The sequence below is a fragment of the Aptenodytes patagonicus genome, chromosome 6, assembly GCF_965638725.1.
Source record: "Aptenodytes patagonicus chromosome 6, bAptPat1.pri.cur, whole genome shotgun sequence".
In the NCBI taxonomy this organism is placed as follows: Eukaryota; Metazoa; Chordata; class Aves; order Sphenisciformes; family Spheniscidae; genus Aptenodytes; species Aptenodytes patagonicus.
In genome coordinates this window covers 17735947-17763232 of record NC_134954.1, presented here as the reverse complement: position 1 = coordinate 17763232, position 27286 = coordinate 17735947, and the positions used below count along the sequence as shown (strand labels likewise).

General features: G+C 39.4%; 1 protein-coding gene across 1 annotated transcript in view; it reads right to left on the bottom strand.

Annotated features, from left to right (window-relative positions):
* Window positions 1-22046, bottom strand: part of SPATA16 (spermatogenesis associated 16) — an 80388-nt gene extending 58342 nt beyond the window's left edge. Inside the window, exons 1-2 of the mRNA XM_076340662.1 lie at window positions 21450-22046; window positions 7181-7326 (exon numbers count right to left, since the gene is read on the bottom strand). Coding sequence (XP_076196777.1) covers window positions 7181-7326; window positions 21450-22046 — 743 coding nt within the window. The remainder of the gene's footprint in view (window positions 1-7180; window positions 7327-21449) is intronic.
* Window positions 22047-27286: the final 5240 nt, after the last annotated feature.

Here is a 27286-nt window from a genome sequence, read left to right as displayed (position 1 = left end):
ATGTAGTCGCTGAGGCATTCTTCACCACAACATTAAAGACAATGTCAATGCAAGTAATGTGTCAACTAGTATTCAGCAGAACCATGTATTCGGTTGCTGTAGACTAATACAATGCTTTTATCTTCAGTGAATACTGTTGATCATTACTGCTGGTGATCCAGCCCCAATATACTTACAGATGAACCTGACAAATCCTGTACAATTACATTGAACCTCAACTTTCTTCTTTTTCTTTGTTTCATCTATATGGCAGGTAGCTTATTATCTGCAGCGCAGTACTAGTCTTACATCTGTTTGAGTCTGCCATGCTCCGTTCTGTGATCCCAAGGGCTGGTTTAAGAGTTCAACTCTACTAGAGGCAGTCAAATTCCTGAACCCTATGGTAGCCAGGAATCAACCTCATCATATTTTCCTGCAATTTGCATGTGCAGCTGTGTTAAGATTTTATTTAAGTTTTTTTTTGGGGACCTCATGGTGGTACGTTTTCTTGCAGCCAACTTTGTATTCTAAACCACTTCTCCTCCCGGTGCTGTTGTAGGGAACATCTACACCTAATCTGTTCTCTACTAACTAGGGACTAATGTGTCTTGCATACACAAAAGCTTGTGGGCTTCCTTGCCCTATGTGACAGTTTACCAAAGCTGACATCCTGAAGAGGAAAAAAAGCTCCCTGTTGCAATAAGCTGGTGGAAATATTTGGTAGGCTTGTGAAAGCAGTGCTTCTAGCAGGCACGCAGAAGCACTTTCTCCCAGAGGATGAGTGTGGTGGTTTCAGTGCTAGCGGGCGTGAATAATTCAAGAAGGAGGAGGGTGTCTGTGGTGAGGAGAGCCATGTGAAGGGACATGTGAGGGAGGTAGGGCCTTTCTCCTGAGCTTCGTTTCAGTCTGTTGGTGCCTGGACAGGATCAGACCCATTGGTCCATAGGGAAGTTTTCTTTCTATCACCACCAAATGCCTGGCTGTGACTGTGCCCACCCTGCCCTGTGCTCGGGGACCTTTTCCCCCTGCGTGAGTACTCTGGTTCCTGAAGGAAGGAGCACCCTTCCCTCCCTGCCCTGGCCACTCTCTTTTTAAAGAAGTGACATGCAAAATTAGGTAACATCTGTGTTATAGAGAAAAAAGCTGGAGGACAAAGAGGCCAGGACCACTTGGTGGATGTAGCTACAAGAGTAGCTGTAGCAAATACTGCTTATCAAGGCAAATCTGGCAGAGACCAGAATGGGTCTCTCTGGTGGTAATCTGATAAATTGTTAGGAATTCCTTCTAATACAGTTGTCACCACTGAACTAAACCAACAGCTGCAAGCAAAGACAGAAAAACTTGTACGAAACTTCGGTGGATCAAGGAACAGGACCAAATCCTTTTACACTGAAGGAGGACACCTGACTTGTCTTTGTGCAGTTGGATTTTTTTGTACAACCGTTCAGAAATAAATGCAGTTATGGCATCTATGGGTGAGGACCTTCAGTGCTCACAAAGTTTTCATATCTAAACAGACAGGAAGGGAGGAAGTGTGAGTTCCCAAAAAAGGTTTCACACGACGCCTTTTCTCTGTCAGTAAAGTGAAATATAACTGCCATGCTAAAAGGTTTTGCAGCAGCAATTTGCTTTGAATTGCAAGCACAAGATAAATGTGCTCTACAGGTCTCGATTCCTCAGCTGTGAAGGTGGTAAAAAGGAGAATGTTCTCCGGTCCAGAACAAAAAGATACTTAGAAAGATCTTGTTTCAGAAGCTTTGAAACATCTTAACACAAGTGGAGATACTCTACATTCCCTGTCTTGTTTGCATAATGTACTGCCCACTCACTTTCCAGCTGTACAAGTACCACTTTCTTGATCACCAAATTTTCTGATGCCATTAGGACTGCTGTCATGCATCTCAACTCTTATAAAACAGTTCAACGTTGCTAGACTTTTCCTTCCACGAGGAACTGTATTTCTTCCAGGGCTTCCCCCCAAAATGTGCCTTTCCTAAACAGGATCCCACCACACGTTGTGTAGATAAATGTTTTTGCAATATAGCATCATCAAAGTCAAGGGGAATATAGCCTTTGACCTCAATGGAGGAAGTCTCAGCCATAAAATAGGAACTATATCACTGATATACCAACCTGGAAATAACATATGATTCAGAGTTGAGTATCAGAATCCAGAGAAAATGCTTCTCATTTAAAAAGTAATAAAAAGTTGAAGTACGTAGAAATATTTGAAATGCGGCATGAGAAGGAATTATTTTAAGAGTACTTCTGGTTTATATTATCCAGAGCATCTCAATGGAATAGCTTTGTATTAATATCTCATCTATTATGTATATTGCAATATGCCTAACACAATTGCTGAAGTAATTAGATGCTGCTAATTCTTCTCTTTCTCTTTCTTCCCTTTTCTGAGGAGGTAAAGAGATTAGGAGAGTAGTTTAGAGCAAAGTATACATTATACTACAGGCTTCCCACAGATTAGCAGCATCAGCCATTATGTTTCTCATTTTTCTACTTCTACCTAAAAATCTATGCTCTTCTTGAGCTCTTCCTCTCTTCTGTCTCCATTTTGATGCCCACTGACTGCACTGTATCATAGCATCATTGCATTATTTATTTTTGATTATTTAATATTTCACTAGAATTCCATTCTTCAACTTACTTTAATATAGTCCTATTTTAAAGGTACAAAATAAGGAAGCTAGGGATGAAGAAGTAGCTGAATATTGAATTTTTAGTCTGAAAGTTCTGAATTAATCTGGATTAAAGAGTCCTGACTTATCCTGTCTATAATACACTGATCAAGTTTTGAGATGCCTTTTTTTCTGACAGATACTGCATAAAGCTTGATCGTTAATAATTATTTTAAACCTTTTGTAAGTGTTTGAAAAGTCACTGGGAAAAATGCAGAGGATTTAGAATTAAATCTGTGAGACTTCAGCTGTTTTAGATTTTTTTTTTGCACTGTGCCTCCATAAGAGATTCCCTCTGTTAAGTCATCGCTAAAAGCAATCATGTACTACTTAACAGAGGTGCTATTTTCTACTTCATGTGTCTCCCTATGAATTGTGCAAGAGGCATTAGAGAGCCCTGCCTTCCACCAAACACATAAAAAGGCATAGCAGAAAAAGCTTTACAGATTTATTACATTCTCTATGCATTGCCTTTCTGGGAGGAGGGAGGGAGGGAGAAAATTGGCAGTGGGTCATGCTGCAGAGCAGAGTCTGCAAGGACACAGGAAAATCTTTGCTAACCCCCAAAGATTTTGAATAGCTCTGTACAGCAGTCCTCATTATGATGAACATGTTTTTCAGGCATTACTTACAGGTAATGTTAGAGAAACATGCCACAATGTCTGATTGCTTTTCCTCCCCTCGGCCCTTACGTCCATAATTTCCAGATCGAGGGAAGGAGGGCAGGGAGTGAAGCCCAGGGATGCTGTGGGAGGAGGCAGGTCACAAACATCCTTCCAGATGGCAATTCCCAACGCACCTCCTGCCACCAACTGTGGGGTGTGGCTTTTCACCTATAGCAGGCAGCCTTGTTCCCCTGCTGAGGAGCTTATTTCCAGAGGAGTCCTATGGCACCAGCAGCCCCACTGCAGCTGGGCAGGGAGTGATCAAAAGTGTGCAGAAATGAAAAAAAAAATGCTTTTTGTCCCTTGCTGCTGGGTAGGTGACATTAACCTCTTCCACATTTTCTAGTGCTTGATCCATGTACAGGATCTCTATGAACAGCAGTCTATGTTTAGGCAACTGGATCAATCCACGTGTCTGTCATTCCTCAAATCTTGTGTGCTATGAGGACCACAGCAGCTGAGGAAGCGTTAATGCAGCGGCAAAAAGCATATTTCCAATAGAAAGTTTCTGTGTTATTTTCCCATGTGCAAACAGCAAGTCATGGTGTCGATGATGTCAATGTAGACTAATTTTAGCTTGCTTGGAGGAAAAAAGCAAAATAAACAAAGAAACTATAAGGGGATATAGAGTCTCGTTGAGAAAGTCATGTATATCATGTTTTGAAGGATCCTCCATCTTCAATTGTCATCTTCAGCATCGCTCTCTTCAATTTCAAACAAAACTGAATCTTAACAGCTGCTGGGATGTGTACGTGATGCACTGTGGGTTGTTTTTCCACATGCGACTGCAGCTTTATGGATTTCTCTGTTGGGCCTGGCCCTCTGAAGAGCAGGCATAATTGAGGGACTGCCCTGCTGAAATGCTGTGCTCTGCTTCAAGATTGTTTTCATTTGGGGCAAAAATTCAACCACTGACATTATTAGGCTGAACAACATAAGGCCTAAGTACTAATCTGAGGTTTCTTAGTCAGTTCTTGACTTCTCAGACCTTCACTGTTTTGCCATCTGCTATAATTGAAAATTGCCTTCTGCAACCAAAGGGAAAATCTAATTTCTCAGCAAGCCATATGGGGTTATTAAGATCATTAAACCCTGGTATGCCATAATGCCTGGGCCAAAAGGACCACAGGGCATGTAAATATTGTGTGATTCATTTTATAGCTTCAGACTGCAAGTTAGGAATTATTTTGATGGCTATCTTATGATGAAAAGTGGTGGTCAAGTAGGTTACTGCAGATGGTGCTTGGTGAAGTCAATCCATGGCACGTTTGTTCAGAGCTGTGACAGATGAGAAGTGGTTTTAATAGTGTTTGATTGCAAAGGGTAAATCTTTTGTATCAGCCTGACAAATGATCAGAACCTAGCCAGTGTCCTCAATTGTGCCCGTGATGCTAAAGGCAGCCTTAAATTTTGATATTAAGAAACCGGAGAATACAATTTCCACTTTTCAGGAGGACCCAGACTTGGCTTCTCATACAGGATCTAAAGCTGATGATATAAATTGTACTCCCTTTCCTTTCTTAAGAATGGGAAAGCTATTACCCTGAAGATGCCTGTTCTTGAACACTTTAAAACCGAGCTGCTGGAATTTTTCTCTATTTTCTCTAGTTGTGATATTTCGTAAGATTTCTTCCTAGCAAAACCCACTTCTGTAAGTTTGATACAACTATGTGTGGATATATTAAAGCTGATTTTGGTTAATAAGGCTTCAGAAATGAATGCAGGAGCTGTGAAATTTACATGAAATTAAATAGAGAATAGTTCAGTAAATGCAAATAAATGCAGAAACAAATATTTTAATTTGGATTCATGATTAATACCAAAGGATTACCAGCAAACCATTACAATGTGGTGATGACATAAAAACTCAATAGGAATAAAAATTCTATATACACTAACTGATGGCAGTAAGCTATTTTTAGTAGACGAGCTCGGAGTAATTTATTTGTTCTTTTTGAAAAATATAGCTATTTATGATATTTCAAGTTTTGTCTTTATATTAATTATGCCTCAGAACATTTTTTTTATTTGTATACTATTGTATCAGTTCCTGCATTTTACAATGTGACAACCATGGTCAGTAAATTTATTCTCATTCTGCAAGTTATTAAATGAATTATATTCAAAATAGGCATTACTGATTGCCACTTTTCTTTGTGCTATGTAACTAAAGGAGTTAAGAACATATTGTTATAATTATATGTGAAAGAAGAGTGAAGATTTTTTTCCCTACTTCAGTTTTCCAGTGATCTCAATCTAACTGCATTTATTTTCTCTGTAGGTCATGGGTTTCTGTAGGTCATGGTTTCTGTTTTAAGGCAATTGAAACCAAAGCATATCTGAATAGGCTTTAGTTTCTGTAGCACTGGGGTCAATACAGCTTACTATTTTGAAATCAAGATAATTTGAAGGAGGTAAAGAAAAGTATTTCTTGTTCTAGTTATATTTATACTGTCCAAATAGCTTCCTTATTTTAGTGTTCTTGGAAATCACACTTAGAATAAGAGAGTGATCATTATTGTTTTTCCAAAAGTTGGGAGTCCAGTCAAACTTTATATGTTTTTTTCTTTTCTAACATGGTCTTTGAGAAGCCATGAAAAAACATGGTTGGTTTTTAGTTTGCACTAGGAGTGCATTTGTTGTTGTTGTTTTTTATTTATTTATTTTTATTTTTAACGGGAATCTCGGTCTTCCCCACTTCCTATGCTTTGGCTCACCTAACAGAATACTCCACCTGAAAGGAATAGAGTTTGTGTGCCCACTAGATGTGCCCTGGGAGAGCACCTACTGTTCTCTAACCACTCACGGGCATTCAGGCCCCCCACCCAGATGGTACTTGGAACTAGTCTGAAGAATGCACCCCCACAATGTGGATAGGCTCCAGGTAGGCGTAGCCTTACAGACAAAAAGTGTTTGGGAAAGGCATGGGGATGAGTGGGGATGGGAGACGAAGACCTTGTCATTAAGTCAGGATTCCCAGACTTCCCATGACTTTGCATGTAGCTAAATGAACTTGCTGCCATGATGTCATCGCATTTCTATACCAATGCATTATTCTTCACCACTGTCTCCTGTGCATTAGGCACAAGCGTGTGCCTCCTTTTTTGTTGTAACTACTCTTTTGTAGTTACATTCATTTGAGATGATTGTATGAACAAATCCTCACCCTGCACTAATTGCAGTGTCCATCCTAATACATTTCATGCAAGGGGAAAAAATGAAGAGAGACCTCAGTAATGAAGTGTTGCTGGCAGGACATGCACGTGATTAACAGAAACTATCCTTATGCCTGAATGCTAATTAAAGGCAGCACAAACCCAGCAAAATCCTAACTCATCTGAAACTAATGGGAATTTCATCTCCACCATGTGCAAGTTTTGTTTCTGGCTCCTTTATGCATTGCTGGTGGTGCTGGTCTTTGTGGATCACAAGTGAGCCCATGAGGAATTATGTAATGAAAATAATTTGAAGCCATCCCTGACCTAATCTGGCTTGAAAAATATCAAGAGCTCATAATATCGTTACTGTCATATAAGGCTGAGCATGTTTATATTTGTCTTGCTTCAATCTTAAGGGTGCCCTGAACTATGTACGTGACTCACCTGCATATCCTTACCTATTGTATTATCGAAGCAGTAAATGTTTACATGGCTATTGTGGCTTAATGTCTCAAATTTTGAGAATTAGTCCAATCTAAACATCAGTGCCATGGGTAAGTTTTGTGTTTTATTGATTCCTCTTTTCTCATTGAGACTGATTCTTCCTGCACAGGATTTTTTCATAGTCTTTGTTTAATCTTTGATTTCAGTCTTAGCAGTGTATCTAATCAATATTTATTTTTACCTGTGTGAATGATTCAGAGCATCATCAGGCTTCCTCAGTTTTAAGTAGCAGGTTACAAGCTTTGTCTCAATAAAACTGGCGATACTGGAAATATCTTCTGGAGATGACTCAAAGGGATTGTCTATAGCAGCACCTTTACTGCAAAGCTGTACAAGAAACAAAGATGTTATTTTCTAATGTTATAATACCTTTTGTTAGGTAGAAATGCTTTTTGTAATTGATAAATGGGGAAAACTGACTTCTAAGTAAAATATACCCTGACTTTAACTAGAGTTAGCACTACAAAAATCAGTGCAAATACATGTGAACATAATATAAAATGCAGTGTCATCTTCCGGGAAGGGATAGTCAAGAGAGCAGATACTAAGCTAAAAACTAAAAAGCACTGTTAGGAAAGAAACTGTATTTTTCTCCATTTTCAAAAATAAAGGCTCAACTTCAGGCTCCCAAAATCCATGGCTGTCCTGAGATTGAGGTTGAAGGAGGAGTTTCAGACAGCTATTTACCTATTTCAGTAAGCCAGTGGTGAGCTCTGCCTTAGGCTCTGCTGCCTTTGTCCCATGGGTAGAACAGCAGAGAGTGATACAAGGCGAGGAAACCAGAAACTCTCCCCCTCATTTAATGGGAGGACTTGTCCTTCCAGAAAACTGCTATAGAAAGTAAAAAGGATGAGATCAACAATCTTTCCCATCTTGTTGAGCTGTATAGAATTTAGCAGAGAGAAACATCATATTTTCCGTTTAAAAAAATACTCTTTTCCTGATAGATAAATCACCCGGTGTTCATCACAGCCAGTGACTTTCTTATTAAATAATGTTCTGTTTCATAATGTACATCATTAGAATTAGATAACCCACAACTCCTTGAAGTTTCGGAAAGTCCTCAGCACTGGCAGAGCTACGATACTGGGCAGGACCACCTTTGGTGCTCAAATCTTTGTTTCATTAATCTGCAGGCAACCTGATTTTGTAATGCCAAAAAGTAGTAAAAATTAGCTTTTAACTCTTAAGAAAATTCAACTGTAAGCAATTAGATACAACTGTAAACAAATAGATTAGGTCTAAGAGCCTTGTCTTTAAGGACAATAACCATACATTGCTACTAATGAAAATACAATTGAATGTCCTTTGCTTGGATAAACATCCCTAACAGGATTGTTTAGCGTGCAATGATTTCATCTAAGTGACTTCACTGCGAATCAGCTTTAAAAGTAGATTTCTAATGAAGATTAACAAATTAATATTTATCTAGGCTGTGTGCTTAAACTCTTGGATCACACTGAGACCAGTGCTGAGGACCCTTACGGCACTAATACGCAACTGCAGCCTAATGTAGGTGAACGCAGCCTCTGCTTTAAATGGGGTATAACCAAGGGACTCTCACTTGAGTCCAGTTTTGCCAGTCAGCAAAGCTTTAAAATGGAAGGAGGAGGATCTGGCCTGTTTGTCTAGCTCCTCATCACTAATGAGTTCAGTTATAATAATCAGTTCCTTGTGCCTACGTAGGTAAAATCCAGTGGTTGATCTTTAGGAGGTGCAATGTCAACTCAGCAGTTTGAGATCTCTTTAGAAGATTAAATCTGTCAAGAAAAAAAGCTCTTCCATATATACATCTTTCTTCCCGTGTGTGATCCTTAAAAGCAAGAAGGATTGTAGACCCACATCCACACTAGCACCTACAAAGCTAACCCCATCTTTAAGATTTTTGTGCATTGGTTAGAGATCAGCTCAATTCTTTACAAGCAGCAAGGGTCATTCAAGGAAGTGTCCCCCTAGTTTATGTGTGATAAATACTTTTTCTTTCACATCCCTTCTCTGCTGAGCAAAGTTACACAGTGTATATAATAACACCCATACATTTAAGATTTTCTATCATCTTGTTATCAGTAGAAGTTATAAATCAGAGAATTCATCACTTTTAACTTTGCTCATGGTACCGTATATATCTTCTGAAGTGTCTCTATGGATAAGACATGCTATATGTAGCTAAAAGACCCAGAGAATTATGTTCACATCAGTGAACATAAAAGTATCATCAAGTTTTTCTGTAATAACACTTTTCAGCTGAATTGGCCATGCTGTGACCTCTGTTAAATTTATGGGAATGAGAGATTTGAGGCTATTCCCTGGACTTTCAAGTTCTTGAATGATTGTGAGAAAAGAAGAATCATTTAGGGATCCCTTTGGTATAAAGTGCCACAATTCAGAGTTTCCTTGAGTCTTACTACTGATATGAAGAGTTATGTTTAGACCTGCATAACCCCTCAGTTATCTTTGACAAAAACCAAGACATGAGTCTCTGTAAACCATACCTGAACAGATAAGGATTCAGAAAATATGTTTAAATACAGTGAAGTTTGGGTTCTGCCAGGTCTTTTCTAAGACATCTCAGAGTAAGAGTTCAAAGAAACAAATAATAACTCAATCTTTAATCTCACAAAATCAGAGTAATATTTTAAAGGGATGTGCCTGTGTTTAGGACCATCTAGGTTGTACACTTTTTACGTCCCAAACTCCCTCCTGATTTTTGTGAGCATTTCTGCAGTGGGTCAATGCGCTTGAGATAGACCTCTCCACACTAGTTCCATACAAACAACAGCAACATGCACCAAAAGTGAGATTCAACTTAATTTTACAGAAATGACTCCTTCTGTGCTAAGCAGAAAAGTTATGAATATGCAAAATAGCCCTAGTATCTGGTATTAGTGAGATGCACAATTAAATGTACTCACTGGTATAAGGGACTTTTTTGGTAACAATATGGACACCACTGGAAAAGGTTTCTGTTGGGTGAACCATCACAGCGCAGCCCAAAAAGCACATCACCCTTTTCCAAGCTCTGATGGAGGTAATACCTTTTGTGTGTGTTTCATCACCCTTTACTGTATTTTGCTGGCCTTTCTGATAAAAGGACTTGGCTATGCAGCAGGAGAAGGACTGTTTCCTTGCATTGTCCTGCCACTGAATATTGAGTCTGACTGAGCGTTTTTGGGGGCTGAGGCAAAGACAGTGCTAGAAAGCAGCTGAGAAGGCTCATTTGGGGAAGTTCCCAGGGGAGGAGTCAGGCAGGAAGGAGACAGCGAGCTGGGATTTTGCAGCACAGGTGGGGATGTGGAGAAGAGTTGTAGGAAGACTCGCATCTGAGTTTCAAAGGGGAAGAGAAAAAGGAAGATTTCCTAGGGATCCAAAGGAGCCTCTGTAGCTACAGATTGTTGTAACTTTGGGAAACCCTGCTGGACTGAGAGCAAGGGAAGAAGAAAGGCTGTGCCATGCACAGCCATAATAAGTAGGGAGGAGATTTGTTTGCAATTTTCATGTTTCACCTAGCAGAACCGAGTTTTCTTTATCTTGCTGTAGTCTGCAGTCCAATAACACTACTTTTGGAGATCAAAAGGGCTGTTGGTGTTTCTGGAGTGCTTTAAGTAAAAGGTAAAAGCAGCTCCATCTCATTCCTCTCAGGAGTGGCCTTAAGGTCTTGTCACAAGGACATTCAAATATAGATGTGGGTTTGGAGAGGCAGTTATGTTTTGTACTATTGAGGGTTTCTTTTCCCGGAGCTATGTTACAGAATTTTATTTTAATTCCAAACTGGGAAATTTGGGGGTACATCTTACCTAAGACTTTGGTGAGCTTTTGGTCTGCAGAAATTTTGCCAATATCTTAAAGGTTATAGAGGCTATAAAATTGAAGCAAACAACTTAAACATTTGAAGCTTTACAGCCAATCTGGGGTTAAAAACCTGCAACATACCATTTTATGTCCTTTACCATAGCTCGCAAATCTAACAGTATTTTTCACTTTCAGACTTAGTGTACCTGAGAGTACCCCTGTCAGTAGATAGGAATATTTTTCCAGAAATAATATTTAATTAAAAATATCCTGCCAAAGGATATTTGTATTTTCATTGGGTCCCTTGTTACAACTGGAGGCCATTGTGCAGGTTTTGTGTACATGCATCCCTTAGAAGACTACTGAGTTATCCCATTCAGAGTTACCAAGTATATAAATGAAATGTAAGGAATGAAAGCGTTACCTGCAATTTTTGTATTAGTGGTAAACTGACACTAATTATGTCATACTTTCACTGATAAAGGAGGTTTCTCTTGCATTGTGTAGGACCTTATAAATATATTGCTGAAACCACAGTCGTATAAATGCTTGTGATAAAGTACTTTGTCAGAGGTCACAGAACAAGTCTATGACACTGTGAACTTAGCATAGATCTTGTTGTGGTATTAAGGCTTTAATTTTGGCAGTAGCAAGCAAGGAAATTTTATGAGTAAAGACCTCCCAGGCATTAGCTAATAAGAAAGAGAGGAAAAGATCCCCCAAACCCACCATGGCTTTGGTAAAAGACCAGTTGAAATGCTGATCACTAACGTAGCTTCCTAGTTAGCATGTGTGTAATTTGGAAGAATAAAATTAGAGCTCTGGTGATCTGTACATTGGCACGTTGGAAGTGTTTTCACTGAAAACAAGGTGAAAGGTTCAGGTGTAAGAAACTGGCAATGGTAACAGTTTACTAATCACTACTATTGGTTTGATGTATGTTAAATTCAGGAATATGGTTTGCCTTAAAGAAGCAGATGCCCAATAGATATCCATCTACGTGTGTGGATATAGATACAGATTTGATAGCAAATTTAGCTTGGGAAAACAAGTAAATTTGGTCAAATGATGTGTGACAATGAGATTCTTTGGCAACTTCCATGGGGTCACTCATGCTTTCCTCTGCCAGACTGAAAGGGTTAAGAGTTTGAATACAGCAATAACCTGCTAGCCTTGCTGGAGCTGATGGCTTTGCTTTTTCTTTCCCTTTTTTTTGTGTGGTGGTGGTTTTTTTTTGTTTTGTTTTTTTTTAATCATGCCTCTCTGTTTTGAAGATAACTTTGTGGTTTTCCCTGGAGTGATTTTTAGAGTGGCTAATCAGAGGGACAAACGTGAAAAGGCAAGAAATATTTAATTAGTGCCTTTTCTTCTGACTAGCCAACAGTCCTAACCAGATGCCTTCACTTCAGAGCCATCCAAGTAATCAGCCTGGTAACGTCACTGCATTGCACATCAGGCACCTGGCAAGATGAACACTAACTGCATCCCAGAAAATGTCTGCTAAGGAAGGTTACTTCTGAAAATAACTTTCAAAACCTGATAGCAAGCCTCACACAGGGCTGAAAACAAACTGCTTTTTGTATATTGCACTATAATCCAGTCCTTACAACTATTAGGCACTATCAAAAATACCGCAGGAAACCAGCATAACAAAGAACCAGTTAATGGCGGTTTTGTCTCAGTGGAGAGAGGAAAAAAAAAAGCCAGTATGGAGAATAAAAAGAGAGAGGATTTTCTCTCAATGATATGATTTCATGCAGCATAACTTTCCAGCTTCTATTCAAAGTCATACTGACATCTTGGTATGCAATTTCAGTCAGCAGAGCAGGATGGTATATAAACCCCCTGTCTTTATTGTTAACGAGATTTGTGTAAATAACTTGCTAGAAAACATATTGAAAATATATAATTCACTGCTAAATATGAATGCAGATGTCAGGTAAGAAGAACTAAATTTACTAGGCTTCCTGCAATGTGCTCTGCAATGGATAATTCAAATAATATGTACGTATGGTATTTTTGGCATATTAGCTGCTCTATGCAGAGTTAGCACTGGATTCTGTAATAGTAATGTGTGTGCAGGACACATTTGCTATCTTGGGCATATTGTTGGTTACACGTTTGGCTGAGAGCCAAATATACCTCAGATATGCTAAGTTATGAGAAGTGATCTCTGTTTCTATTCAGAAAACCACCGTTTGCCAGAAAAGCATGGATCTGGTGAGTATTGACTTCACCAGATGAACTCAACAGGCTGCTTGTCCTCCCTGTGGGGTCTGGTGGGGTGGGATTCAGCCTGCTCTCCCCACATTTCCATTGGTTTTATCTTAAGGCTTGTCTATGTCTAGGCTTAAATTCCTTCTTTGGCTACAACCAGCCTTTCTGCAGGAACCAGAGGTACATGGAAGGGATTTGGTGACCAGGTGGGGCAGAATGTTAGAGAAGTTCAAACCTAAATTTTATGCTCCCCAAAGGCTGACAGGTTTTGCATATCTGTCACTGTTTTGGCCTTTTTTGGAGACAAGAGCTCTCTGCAAAAATGAGATTTTAAGTGCCCACCAAATTCGGAGGATATAACATTTTAGTTTGTGCTTATTTCTAGGTGGATGCTGCTTTATAAAAATAAACTTGACGTGAATCTTTCCCTCCCACAGAACCTAACGATGTTCCCTGCAGCACTCCTAAGCCTAAGTCATTCCTGTTTATTGGCCCAACTTCAGATAAAGGCTTTACCTCCCCCTGGTGCAAACTTAGGGGTCTTTCTCATATTGTAAATAATTTGCTTTAGAAGCATTAAATCAGCAACAAATGTTTTAGGAAAATATCATCCGTTTGACTTCAGCTTAATCTGTGTGCTGTGCTATAAATCTGTGCCTCTCATTACCAATCACTATTTTATGGAGTGTTCCCTTTATCAGTACTGCCAGGGTGAGAGTAGTAGTCACAGAAGCACAAAAAAAAAAAACCCAACCCCAACCCCAAAGCTCTCTAATGAAACATATATTGTGGAATCAATATACTACAATAGTTTCCGAGGAACTTTATACTCTGTACAACATACTGAAATCTCCTTTATAGATTGCCTTTCTAATACAAAATTTGTCAGTCCTCCACTGTGAGTCCATCCAAGATCAAACCAAACCGAGGATGGTGTAAATATTCCATGTGAAAACCAAACAATCATACAAAAGTCAAAACCCGATACCAGTACCTCCTCTTGATAGGATTGTAGTTCAAAATGCCTATTGGACTTTGAAGCAGGAGCATCAGTCTGTTGATAGTGTTCACAGGAGGAGCTGGCCAAAACGAATGTTTTTTTTGGAGGCAACTGTCAGCTGGTGTGATGTGACTATATTGTAGCAAGATTTTGAGAGCTGTCATGATTGCTTGGAAAAAGCAATATAATTTCAGGCCAACTAATTTAATCCCTTTGATGCCAAGAGATTTGCTACTGCTAAGTCCAAACACAGTGATATCTCACCAGCACTTTTATTAAGGCAAACTATGTGAAAGGTTCGCTCCATTTTGATGGACAGAATTATTAGGGAAAAGCAATAATTTGCTGAAGCCTTATTTTCATGCCATTTCTGGATGACATTAAAGTTAGCTACAAGGCTAGCTCTCCCCTCTCTCCCCACCGCAGGATGGTGTGGATTTGGTAAACTCCACCAAGAATCCTCTCAACAGTATTGTCAGTGTTAGAAACACAGCACATATCCATGACTCAGGAATAAACAGAAATAAAGCTTTTCCCTAAAGTAACCTAACCAGAATTCATTCCCCCCTGCTTTTTATTGTTTGGTTCACCTCTGTAAAGCTTTTCAGCATTTATATTCATTTTACACTGTCAAAAGCTGAACAGAAGTAAGATAACAAATGGTTCTGGTAGCAGCTGTCACCACCTACTGTCTGTGTATGCCTGTGTGAATCTCTAAATGGAAATAAAGTACTTTAATAACACATTTTTTCTAAACTGTCCTCATGGATAAAGTTACTCTCAAATCAGTCCATGAACACTTTCCAATTCGGTGCCCACTTCAGCCTGCATCTCTGTCTCTCTTCTGCAAAGTCTATGTAGGTATGCAGCAGTATGATATTTCAGATAGAAAATTCTTTAACAGCACACTTTCTGTGACTGCCGTGTGCCTGTGTTAGCTGCTTTTGGTGTTTGAACAGTGTCCTAACTTGCCTAATTTTCTCCCTATAAATTAAGTCGATTGTCATTGCATTTTTTTGCTGTGTTGGCTCTAGCCGGGAAGCACCTAGAGCCACAAATTAAACAGGAATTGCTCTACCCTCCCTGTTCCTGTAAGATACCTTCCAGGAGCAGATGGCAGCTGAGAGGATAAATACCTCCAATTTCTTCGGGCCCTGAACATAAAAGAAACTCCACTTTGAGACTGGCTCTAAGGCATCGCTTTACATTGAGAGATGTGAGGTAGCATCACGCATTTGGGTTTCTCTGCTATTGAGTATCACAATGCCTGCGATACGTGTGGGGAGCTGTGGGGTTCAGGCACCTAAAGATTTTTAGCTGCCCATCTTTCAGAGGAGCCAGCAGTGACATGCCCTGAGCCGTGTGTGATGTTGACTGTTAAGCAAAAGTCTGAGCCCGTCTTTCAAGATGTGCTAGTGCCTCATCCAAGCCTGTCCCAAGTCTTTTTTTTTCCTCTTTTTTCTTTTTTTTTTTTTTTTTGTTTTTTTCCTTGTGCTACCTACTGAGGAATCTACTACATGGACCTTGTCTCCATTTCTCAGTGATTGTAAAACATGTGGTTTGCATGTGTTCAGGTCAATGCGGCTTTTGATTGTAAGTGGCAAGTGGTGGGTGATTATTATTTTTAATCAGATAGTATACTACTTAACATTTACAAAGTATGGAGAAAATATTTGGTGCTTTTGAGCACCTGTCACCTCCAGGTAAATAATTTAATAGCATGTGAGGAAGCCAGTTAGAGTTAATTAGAAATTGACTGATCTGCTTTGGCACCAAAATGATTGGAAAACATGGTCTGTGCTTTCTGGAATAGGGATTTTGCTCTTCTACACACACACACACAAGTGAGGAAATATATTGGTTTATGGTCAACACGTAGTATTCCTTTGAGGAAAAAAGCACTTTATAAGCCAGATATGTAACAGCAGTTCAGGCAAGAACAACAGGGATGTGAATCCTTATAGACAAATAGCTGTGCAGTTCCTCAGCTTTATTTCATGGTGATGGGCATGCTGGAAATGTCTAGAAGATTAATAGATTCAAATTCAGTGATCAAAAAATGGGAGCATGTCCAAATGGATCATTATAACAGATTCCCACTCTATCCCACAAGCCAGATTTGAGCCATCTGTAAGCTTCACATTCCTGGTCTAAAATCTTCTGCAGCCATAAAAGACAATAAGTATCAGTAGAAAAAAAAAAAAATCAATTTCTTTGCTTTGCAGCCTAAAAATATAGTGACGGGACTATAGGGAGAGGAAAAACTGCTGATTATCAGGGCTTTTTTCTTTTAAGCAAGTTAAATGAGTAGGTCATATTTAGGAAACTACTTTGTTATTGGAGGTTAAAAGAATATTTCCAGGGAGTAAAGCCAGCATCTCACGCTCAGCTTTGGGGGATCAGTGACTGCCATCTTTGACGTTCTCCGTCCAAGACCTAGTGTACTCACAGGAAGTTTCTAGAGGACCTGTGCTGATGCTAAGGATAGATAATTTGAGTCTAATATTTTAGCTCCAGAAAGTTGATGCTAAAAATAAATATTTAGCCTTTCACATGCTTTCCCTTGAGGACTTTCATGGTGTTAAACTGTGTCTAGTCCTTGCACCGCTTTTCTTGATGAGAAGGGATAGGGAAACCTATATAAAGTCCTATTTTCTCCCCCTTTCATTCCAGTGGATGCTAGTAGTTCCAGTCTCTGTGCTCCATAAAGCAAGGGATTACACATTGGTATACATTGATGGCTTCTTGGACCTCAGGACCCACCTGCAAAAAGAGGCAATGTTGGGGGAGGGAGGGTGAGCAGAAATGTGGCTGTGCCCTAGTCTTTCTGCAGCAGCTAGCACTGTTCCAATGGTCACAACAGGGAGCTCATCCAAATACCCTAATCCTACAGTGCTCCCAGGACTGCCCTTGGAGCAATGCCTCTAAGAAAGCTGCCTGTGCTTTCCTAATGTGCTCTACCAGTGGATAGACTACTTAAGATAACCATCTTTTCAGATAGGTATTTATATAGGAAATACTAATTTTTTTTCTTCTCATATTACGAAATTGATGGAAGGCTTGGTTGAACCATGCTGCCTAACTCTATATTGGTATGTAATTATGTCCATGAGGCACAGGTGCCACGGCCACATTCAAAATATTTGCTTTTTGCTGATATTGTTGCCTGGAAGAGGGAGCCTGGTCTTGACAAAGCCTTCTCTGCAAGCAGTGAATCACAAAGCAATGAGCCACAGGAAAGGTTAATCTAAAAACTCAAGGTGTGCAAAAAAGATGACACTAATGTTTATCTCCCTGCCATAGGAACGGTGCCCATAATAGCCATCTGTGGAAAATGGGGATATTCCAGCTTGTGGAAGGCACCACAACAGCACTCTGGTGAATTAATCACATGCTGTTTGAGACCTTCACCTCACACGTGGGATGCATTTCATGTCTCTCAGATATTCTGCGCTGAAAGCTGTGTGCTGAGATACTGTGGACTTCTTTCTGTGCACAGCAGTCATGAATGTTTCTCATTTATTTTTTAATCACAGGGGAGGATTATTTTCAGAACAACAGGGTCTGAAATTTAAATTTGTGCGGTTTTAAACAGGCTGATGTTTCTGAAGTCTTTTATGCTCTTTGATATTAGGAGATTAGTTTGAGACAAGATCTTTCGATCCTCATAAAGGTTTAATGTTATTTTGTAGCTAAGCTGTTAATAATGGGCTAGAGATTTTATAGATATACGTATATGGTTTCCACTGTGGTTTTAAACTAAAGAGTGATTTCTCATACCCTTCATATCCCCATCCAGATGTTCGAGTCCTATTTCCCTACGTTCCAACATATGGATGCCAAAAAGTTAGGGAAATTTACAGTGTTTCTCAATATAGTTTATATAATATACTGTATTATTGAGCTAGGAGGTAGAAGAGCGAAGACTATTGCCCCAATTCTTCAGCTATTTTCCTCACTAGCAACAGAAAGTACTTAATTCTTAAGCTCTAATGCTGAGAGTTCTCCAAGGGAGCATTATTTTTTCCTCTCCCAGGCCAACTATAACGCAGCTGACTAACACTAAGTCCCTCCTGATTAATTTAATGGTAGCTAAATAAATAGTGCAGAAATAGTGAGACGCCACCAGTTCTTCTCTTGATAACACTGCCTTCCCGATGTGTGTGGTAATCAGCAGCATGCTGTCCAACATATAAAAGTCTCTAAATTAAACAAGCATTTCAGTTTTTCTTTCTGCCTAATAACTTTCATTTTTCTTTTTTTTTTCCAAATCCAGTAATTTCGGTGCTAGACTTTCAGAACTGCCTGTTATTTGCATATCTGAAGAACATGATCTAAAGGATGATAATACAACATGAATATATAGATGGATCTAGAAAAGAAATTTTGGCTTAAAGAAGAGCCAAGAAATGTATGATATTTGCAAAATGTAAGGTAACACGAACTTTAGTGATACTATTCAAATTTAACGCTAAGCACACGCTTTCCTGGATCAGGGTGTCTAACTCAAAATCTTGTAATGTCAGACTAAAGCCTTAGTTCCTTAAAGCTGAAAAATGTCTGTAAACATTTTGCACTAGAAACCATAACTTTGAATTTCCTGACCTTTGAGCTTGTTACATATCACACTTCTCTTCACCCACGTAAAATGCAGAGGAATTTTTGTTTATTTCTTCAAAAAGCGATGGGCAGAACAACCACAGTTCCAACCTCAGTAGCTTAAGTTTTCTGGTTTTCCCTGCATCATCTCCAGTTTGTCTATATCTGAACAAATAGACAAATTGGAGACGATGCTGAGAAAAGCAACAGAAATGATACACAGGTTTAGAAAACATGACCGGGGGGGAATACTAAGATGATTGAATTTATTTAATTTAGAGAAGACTGAAAAGATTATGCAAAGAGGTTGCAAGTACAGAGAGAATAGGGTGGTTAATTGTTCTTCATGTCAAATAAGGATACAAAAAACATTATGGGCTATTTTGCACCATGGAAGACTGGGAAAAACTTTCTATCAGCTTGCTGATATAGATGAGAAGTCTGTCTCACTGGAGATTTTTAGAAACAGTACAGAAGTGTCTTTCAGGGGTATTCTGGTTTTTGCTTCTGAGGAGAGCTGGATTAAGAGACTGCTGAGAAGCACCAGCCCTACAATTCTGTGATTTCCCAATCACTCTGTCCACAATTCCAGGAAGGAATTCTTTAATCTCTGCTTATTCTTTCACCAGGATGTCTATTAGCTAGCCTTTCCATTTCCTCTTAGGAGGAGACAAGTACTCCTTTCTTCTCAAGTGACAAGTGTTTTTGTCCCCATCACAGCTCATTTCTGAATGTAGGGAAAAAAAACCTAACCTAAAAAAGACGGCACTTTCTAATTTTACTCACTCACTGCTGTAATAGTTATTGTTTTAACATGAAATGCCTTCAATATTGTAGAAAAAAATAGGAATCGGATATTTGCTTGTCAACTGCAAACCTCTAATGTTTTTCAAATGCTTTTGAATTAAGCTTGGCAGTGCAGCACTGAAACAAGTATAGTTGGACCCTTTTTCAGGATGTCAAGTGCACAGCTGAAGTGATTTGGGTCGGAGTGGAGATAAAATATTAGGGAGAGTCCAGCTTGCAAGTCCTCTATTCTAATCACCAATCATATTCCTGTAAAGTGGAAAATGTCTCTCTTTTTTAAAAATTTATTTTATTTGAGAAGCAGACCCTGGCCTTTAAAATCCTTACAGCTACTGAGAGTCGTTTTTTGCATCATGTATCATGGAAAAAGTCAAGCCCTCATCTGCAAAGTAAATGTTAGCAGCTGGGTTAATTGTGAGGATATAGGGCATCTTTCAAGCTTTATAAGACAGCTATGCTCTTGGAGATACTGTTTTCAAAATGCTCTAATGCTACCTCTTTGAAAGCAGCTTTTGGCTGCAGAGTGCTACTATTTAACAGGTTTAACGTTACTAAAAATTGAGAGACTGATGCCATTATTAAATTTCATTCTGCACAAAAGCAAACAGTTTATCATAGTCTGTTCCCAGCAATTGTAATCCAATTTTTGTTATCTTACATTGTTTAAAAAAAAGAGAGAGAGAGAAAGATACTGTACATCAATCTGATAAAAATGTTTAAATAACTAGTGCTTTTTTGTGATTATGTCGGTTTTATAGTAGCATTATGGAAACACGACAGGGTAACTAAAATCTGATTACGTCTAAGTCCTTGCCCATTATGTGATTATTATGAACCATGACTTCTACTGGCACATTATGAATTACATGGTCATAATACAAGGGATTTCCAATATAATTAACTGAGATTAGCAGCACTAGAGAAATCTGGGAATAATGATACAACTTTGAACAATCAGTTTTACTGTAAATGCTGCTAGCTCTAGCTTCCAGGAAACAGGAGGCTGGTGGATGTAACCCTGACTCACCTGCTGGGGTTTCCTACACCTCCTTTCTCTTCCCTCCCCCTGTGAAATTAATTGCAACCTTGCAGAGTGCCAGGAACTCCCTCTTTTACTCTTTTCCTCTTATATTATTCTGATAAAACTCAAGGCTGGCTAAGATTTTCAAAAACGTCAAAGGTCTTTAGATACCTCCTTTTGGAGGGGCTCAGCCTGAAACTGGAAAGGGCTCTGCTTTTGAAAACATAGAAATATCTGCTTATTGAAGAACAGTTCTGTTTAAGACAGCTCAGGTTTGAGCACTTAAAGGCAGAAAGTAATGAAAATCACAGAGTAGTTTCAAAGATCATATCCAAGTTCATATTATTTGTTTAGTATCTCAGGCAGGCAAGAAGCCTTTCTTTCCACAAAAAAATAGCTTTTGGACTCTTAGCTGCTGAAGAGAAAGCCAACTGTGTCCAGAGGGGGTTACTCACTACTGGACCTGTCTTTCTCATGCAGAAAGAAAAGGATTTCTACACAGATCTAGTGGCCATCTTCTGGCTTTAGAGAAAAAAGGGAAACAGAGTGCATGATGGAAATGCTGTAGGGAAAACTAGAGATTAAAACAGACCTTTTGTTTAACCAAAAGGTTAAATGTTTCATCCGGTAGTGCATGGATATCTGGGGTAGAGTGGGAACTCCTCTGATTATTGAGATCTCATTTGTCCCTGATAGAGCTGGGATTAAAAAGAGGAGCATTTTTTTTTCACTGTATGTGACTTAGATTTCCTCCATACATAAATACAGTTGAAGACAGAGAAAATGACAAAATCACCTCAGATTTTTTGGTTCAGTCCAGTGCCCCCCTCCTTCCGTGATTTATTTATAGCTCTTAATTTTCAGATTTCACATGAAATTGCATCTCAGGATTTTTATTAGACCATACACATCCCAGGTTTGTGCTCCTTGTTCGCTTTGATATTATTACACCCAGTCAGCACAATGACAGCCTTTCATTTACTTTGCTATGGTGATCGTGCTTCTTTAACCCCATACCTCCAGTGCTGTTGAGAACTGCTCCACTGCTGCTGTGTAGTTGTTCTGCCTGTAGCAAGTGCTGGCTTCCTGGAGGGTTGTCTGAAGCTGTTTGTCAATCTGGGGCAAAGCGCTGCCATTAGGTGCACTCAGAGCATCTGCTTTTTCAGAATCACGACATGCTGATCGTGTGCTTGTAGACCCCACAGGCTCAGCAAACTCGAAGGAAATGTCCTCGTCGTCAGTGTAGACCAACTCTTCTTCTATGTCCATTAGGCTCTTCAGAGGAATATGAGACAGAGGTGTCGGGATTAACCGATTGCCAGTCTCTAACATTGTTTCTTCTTTTTTCACAGACAGTTTTGCATCGTTTTCTGATTTCCGTTTACAGCTTGCTCTGTCCACATCATTACTTTCTTTTTCCTTATTTTTCTCTGCCATTTTTATTCCCTTCATTATATTTTCTGCTGCTCCATCCCCAAGGTGGTTTTTGACCTCTTGCAGTGCTTCTGGAATATCATTCCATTTGTTTGCTGCTACGTTTGACTCCTTACTGCTACTTAATCTGATAATGCTTATCAGATTTTTTTGGAAGTCAATGTTGCTTTCTGATGCCATAACTTGAGCAACGAAAGAGTCCTAGGAGAAAATGTAGAAAAGTTAAGAGTACTCAAACGTTGCAAAGCCAAAAAAAGCATGCAAATGCTTTCTCCACTGGGCATATTGTAGGCACCGTTATGAGAGAAAACTCTTCAGTAGTTAGTACATAGAATATCAAACTCGCTGTAATCCCTTTCTCTTTCCTGTGTAAAAGTTTAAGGCATCTTAAATATTTTTGACAGCTCTAGATAACAGATGTTTGTATAAAGTAATGCCAGTGTATCAGTTCATTATATCTGCAACAAGAAGGCAAAATCTGGCTTTTAATCAAAAGAAAACCAACCAAAACCCTGTGACCGATCGGCTCGCATTGTATGTTGTTACGGGGTGCAAAAAATCACTGTGGCCTTATTTTTGAGAGCTGGTAAGCACAGTGACTGAGGTCAGAGAGAGGTGTCCAAAACTCAGGCAGAGTGGATGTATTCCAGAGGGGCACAAGCTCCAAGTGGGGTCCCAGCTTCAGCTGCATTTGAGCAAAATTCAGATCTGGCTTTGAGTTTCAAAGTAATTTCTTATTGAACCGTCTGCAAAGGACACAAGTGTTGGTACTAAGAAGCAGCCCTCCCCCAATAGTTAACAGCCTAATTCTCAGTTCAGGGAACCGGTAGTGGATTCAAACTGGTACACCAAGGTGCAGAATCAAGTTCATAAGCCTCCTCTCAACACCAGTTGCTGTACAATAGGAAAGGTGACTTGATCTGCATTGTAAACTCATAACTGTGCTCAGATTCAAAGAAAATTGTTGATTTTCATCTGCCCCTGCTGACTTCAGAGTGAAAAGGCGGAAGGCACAGGTAATTTTCTTCACAGTTTTTCCATCAATTATGAAAAGTTTAATTGTAAATAGCTTTAATGATGACCGTCTTTCAGAATGGTTTATTAAGCATAAGCACTCCGCCTTTAACCTTGTGTTACTCTTTAACAGACCTCCATACTTTAGCAGCAGTTTAATGTACTTAACTACAGGTACAGATTGTACAAAGGAAAGATACATAATAAATGCATTTCTGTTTGGCCAGAAACAGATTTTAAACAATAAGCAACTTGTTGAGTTTTAGTGAGGGCCCTACAGTACACACTACTGCACTTGTAAAAGCTGCCAGAATGTGTCCTGGATGCTGTGGTACAGTGAACCTTTACTGTTTAGGGCAATGGGCATTAGGCAATGGGCAGAAATTTATAGAAAGGGGTAAAGAGAAGAGGCAAAGGCATTTCAGGCTATATGAAAAGCTGATACTGAATTTTAATGTAAATAGGGTTTCAAATCTTTGTCATGTTTTTCCCCCCTTCACTGGCTAAGCCAGATTGCAGCCAGGACAGTCACCAGCCCTGAAGCAGGGAACTTGTTGATTTTGACATTTGTTCACAACGTCTAGGCTGAAAACTTTACTGTAGTAGAACTGCCTGTGGAGAAACTTATTCCTCCTTCCACGACTGCAAGAGAAGGAGTGAGAGGTGAGGGGATAATTGTGTGATTTAAGGTAATTTCAGCAGAATTTTTTCAGCAATGTGCTGAGCTATCACAACTCCTACTGAGTTCAATGGGGATGGAAAACCACTGGCCCTTCCCAGATAGTGCTCCGCACTTGTGAGAATAGAGCTCAAAGGAATCATATTTATAGCAAGCTATTTTGAATGGCAGCAGTAAAGCAGCTGGAAAAGGCTAATGTACTTGCATCTGGCAGCAATTTTACCTGTTTGTGAGACATTCAATCCATTTTTAAAACAAACCATAGCATAGTCTAAAGACTGGAAGCTGTGATTTTCAGTGCTGGCTTCAGCACTAGGTAATTTAGGAAATTATGATTTATCTTCACTGTGCAGTGGAGCAGAGACACTCCAGCCAGCCCCAGCACCAGCTGGGGGGATGAGCCTGATAATCTTGGTGCCATGTCATGCCAACATAACTGTCACATATGGGACCTGTGATGGACCTCCATGTGGCCCTGCAGTATATGGCTATCCCAGGTTCTGGAGGGGGAACACAGGACTTTCACAGCCTCTTGGGTGGGCTGTTCACTGAAGTTCCTATAGAACTCTAGAAAATGGGATTTAAGTGTCTACATCAGATATAAGTTTGCAGGAATTTTCATCTGAGCAGCCTTATAGTACCAAGGAGCCCTCAAGGAAAATGAATGGACTCTTCTCCTCACCAGAAAGCTTACAAAGGCAAAGCACTATATCTGATGGGGGGTTGATATCAGCGTGAATGGGAAATTGGCTGGACCAAACTGTTTGACGTGAGACTGTCTTAAGAAGTTTAAAATAATTTACCATGGAATAAAAAAAAGCAGAGCACAAACTGTGAAATACAGACCAATAATCCTTTAATCGCTTACGGACGTTTTTCCGGTGGACCAGGACCTGAAATGAACTTTGCTGTATCAAGTGGATTTATACTGCTTCTATTGTATTTTTAGGTATTCAAGCTGATTAGCATGACTTTGGGTTGTGCAATGGAAGCATGTTGTAACTCAGGCAGACTCACTTTAATCACTGCCTCAATAAAAAAACACTTCCAGGGAAAAGCTTTTAGAAAATCATTATCTTTGTCAGTTAAGTATTTTCCTGAGACTTTGGTTAAAATGTCTGTTTTTTATTTTGGAAGCATTTACTGTAAAATGCTTCTAATGAATCACTATGTAGGGGAATATAGATAGACAATTTAGTGCTATAGTCAGAAGGAAACTACTCTGAATTTGTGAGTTCTTAGGAATGATCTTCCTGATCAGTCATAAGCAAGTTCAGCTTTCTGCATATTTGAGGGTTAATCTTTGCCAAGAGACCTCTGTCCATGGCACTGCCAGCCACTACAGCTAAGTATTTTGTTGGGTATATTGGTAAGGAAATCACATCTCTTCAAATGGAGAGGCTTACATGAAAAAAATATAAATGCAAAAGGAACATAAGATCGTTTATCTTTTAAAATCTTCCGGTTTTGTCTGTTGATTTCCCAATATATCTAAGAAAACCTTCTTGGGGAGAGTGGCCTGCCTACTAGATAATGTAAACTTCCTTATGTGCATGATCTTATGAACCCTATTACTTATGCTTTTTGTTCTGTATCTAGTTTGATTCTGCTTTCAACACCTTCTCCTATTATCTCACATCAGATTAGAGAAGAACCTGCTGATAAATCACACTGGCACTTCAGCTGGCACCTAGTATTTAAATTCTTTGCCAGTTCTTTGATGAGCCCTTTTTTCTTCAGAATTTAAACTTTGATTTCAGCCAAAAAAGCTTTTGCCCTTACAGTTGTGAAGTAAAACCTTTCTAAACACCAAAGACTGCAGTGCTATCTTCCTGAATCTGCGTATAGCAAGGCAGAACCACTGGGCTACATTCAGCATTGATTTAAGCGGAGGGACAGGAGAGAAGAATTTCTTCTAGTAGTTCTCAGAGGGGATTAAGCTGCCTTGGAACTGAACCATTACATTGCCATTACCACCTCTTTGGGACATGAATTATGTGGGGCTGTGTTTCAGAAAAATTTCTGTTTCCCAATTTTGGTAAAATCTTTCAGTAGACAGCACAAGTCACTGTTTCTGAGGATCACAATTGTCTTTTATGGCAGAGGCTGTGGAGAAAGAAGAAAATTCAAGGAGAGATTCCCCAGTGTTGGCCTGCTGGATCATACACTTTCATGGTTTGGAGGTCTAGGGGGATGGTATGGCAGCTAGGAAGCAGAAAAAGGACTTGATAATTGTTTCTTACTCTGAACCAGGTTCCTTACACTGACCGTTAGACAGCAGTCCAAGTGGACCCATGCTCTGACATTGAATGAACGCCTTGCTAAAACTCAGAGACAAATTAGGCAACAGATCTGGAGACAGCAATAATTCTCCCTCCCCCACCCTGATCAGAACTGGAAGAGATTTCTGTTGTCGCTGTTTTGTTTTATTTTCACTTCCTCTGCAGCATAAGGTACAAGCTGCCTTGTTCAGAATGGTGTGGCTGTACCTCATCTGCTGTCCCAGAAGCTCTAGTTATTAGTGGTCCATCTGTATTTTGTGCTCTCTGCTGTGAATGTTCAATGCTGCATGGTTTCTAGAGGATAACGTCACAATATTTTTCAGCCAGAGCATGACTGTATCGGCAACACGCATGCATTTTGTGCACAGATACCCCATCTGTCTTTCAGTGAGCTCACTTGTGTACCGGCAACCATATAGTTGTGTTAGCCTGATACCCCATCCAGGCTAACTCACCCTGCTAGAAGATATATTAATACGGCAGTTGTCATTATATCTACTATTTAGACAGTGATGGGACTTTTCCAGAAAGTTATAGGAACCAAACTCTTTCATCTATAATAGTCTTTTTCTCCTAGAAGGCCATTTGAAATCACAAGGCAGTCATCTGCTACGGTTCATTTCAGTGCAAATGTTGGAACAGGTGAAACTGCATCCAAAACTATAGAGCAAATATAAGAAAATTATACCACTGGTACTTGTACAAGTGTTATCCCACTTCTTCAATGTCCTCTAGTACAGACAGAGAAATATAGTACTATAACAAAACACATCCAAAGCCCCACAACAGTTAGGTCATTAGCTGCCCTCCTCTATAATAATTTCACTTATACTGAATTCCAGATATCCTGATCCATCTCTAAGGTGAGGATGCTCCAGTTTTTTCACTTAAAAATGAAGCAAGATTTATCTGTATTAGATTTACAGACAGACTTTCTGAATGAGCATGTGCACCGGCAACAGCTATACTGAGATCTGAACTGGAGATTTTTCCAGTCCATCTTTCAGCGGGATGACTTTTTAAGCACTTCCTTTACTGCTGAATACCACAAAGGCTCAGACAATCTATTGATGACGAAGGTCAGCACCTTCTTAGCAGCCCATAAAGTGAGTCTCTCACAATGAGGTTTCAGACTTTTTAAGATTCTAGCCATTTCTTTAGGCAATGAAGCAACCTAGTTCTTTCATCTTGCTATTTTTATTGTTTGAAAGCCTGAGTCACATCTGATCTTTTTTATTTTTAGTTTTCTTTTAGGAAAAAAACCAACCCCTTAATGTATCTTTTTTTTGTTCGGTACTCTTATTTCTTTGTGATAGACATAAGTAATGGCTCATTCAGTGCAAAATCAGAACTCCTTACATTTTTCTTGCTGTGATAAGGGCACACTTGCCATTATCACAGCTGCATTGTCCACATTGCTGCAGTAAAGGTTTTGTCAGCACTTC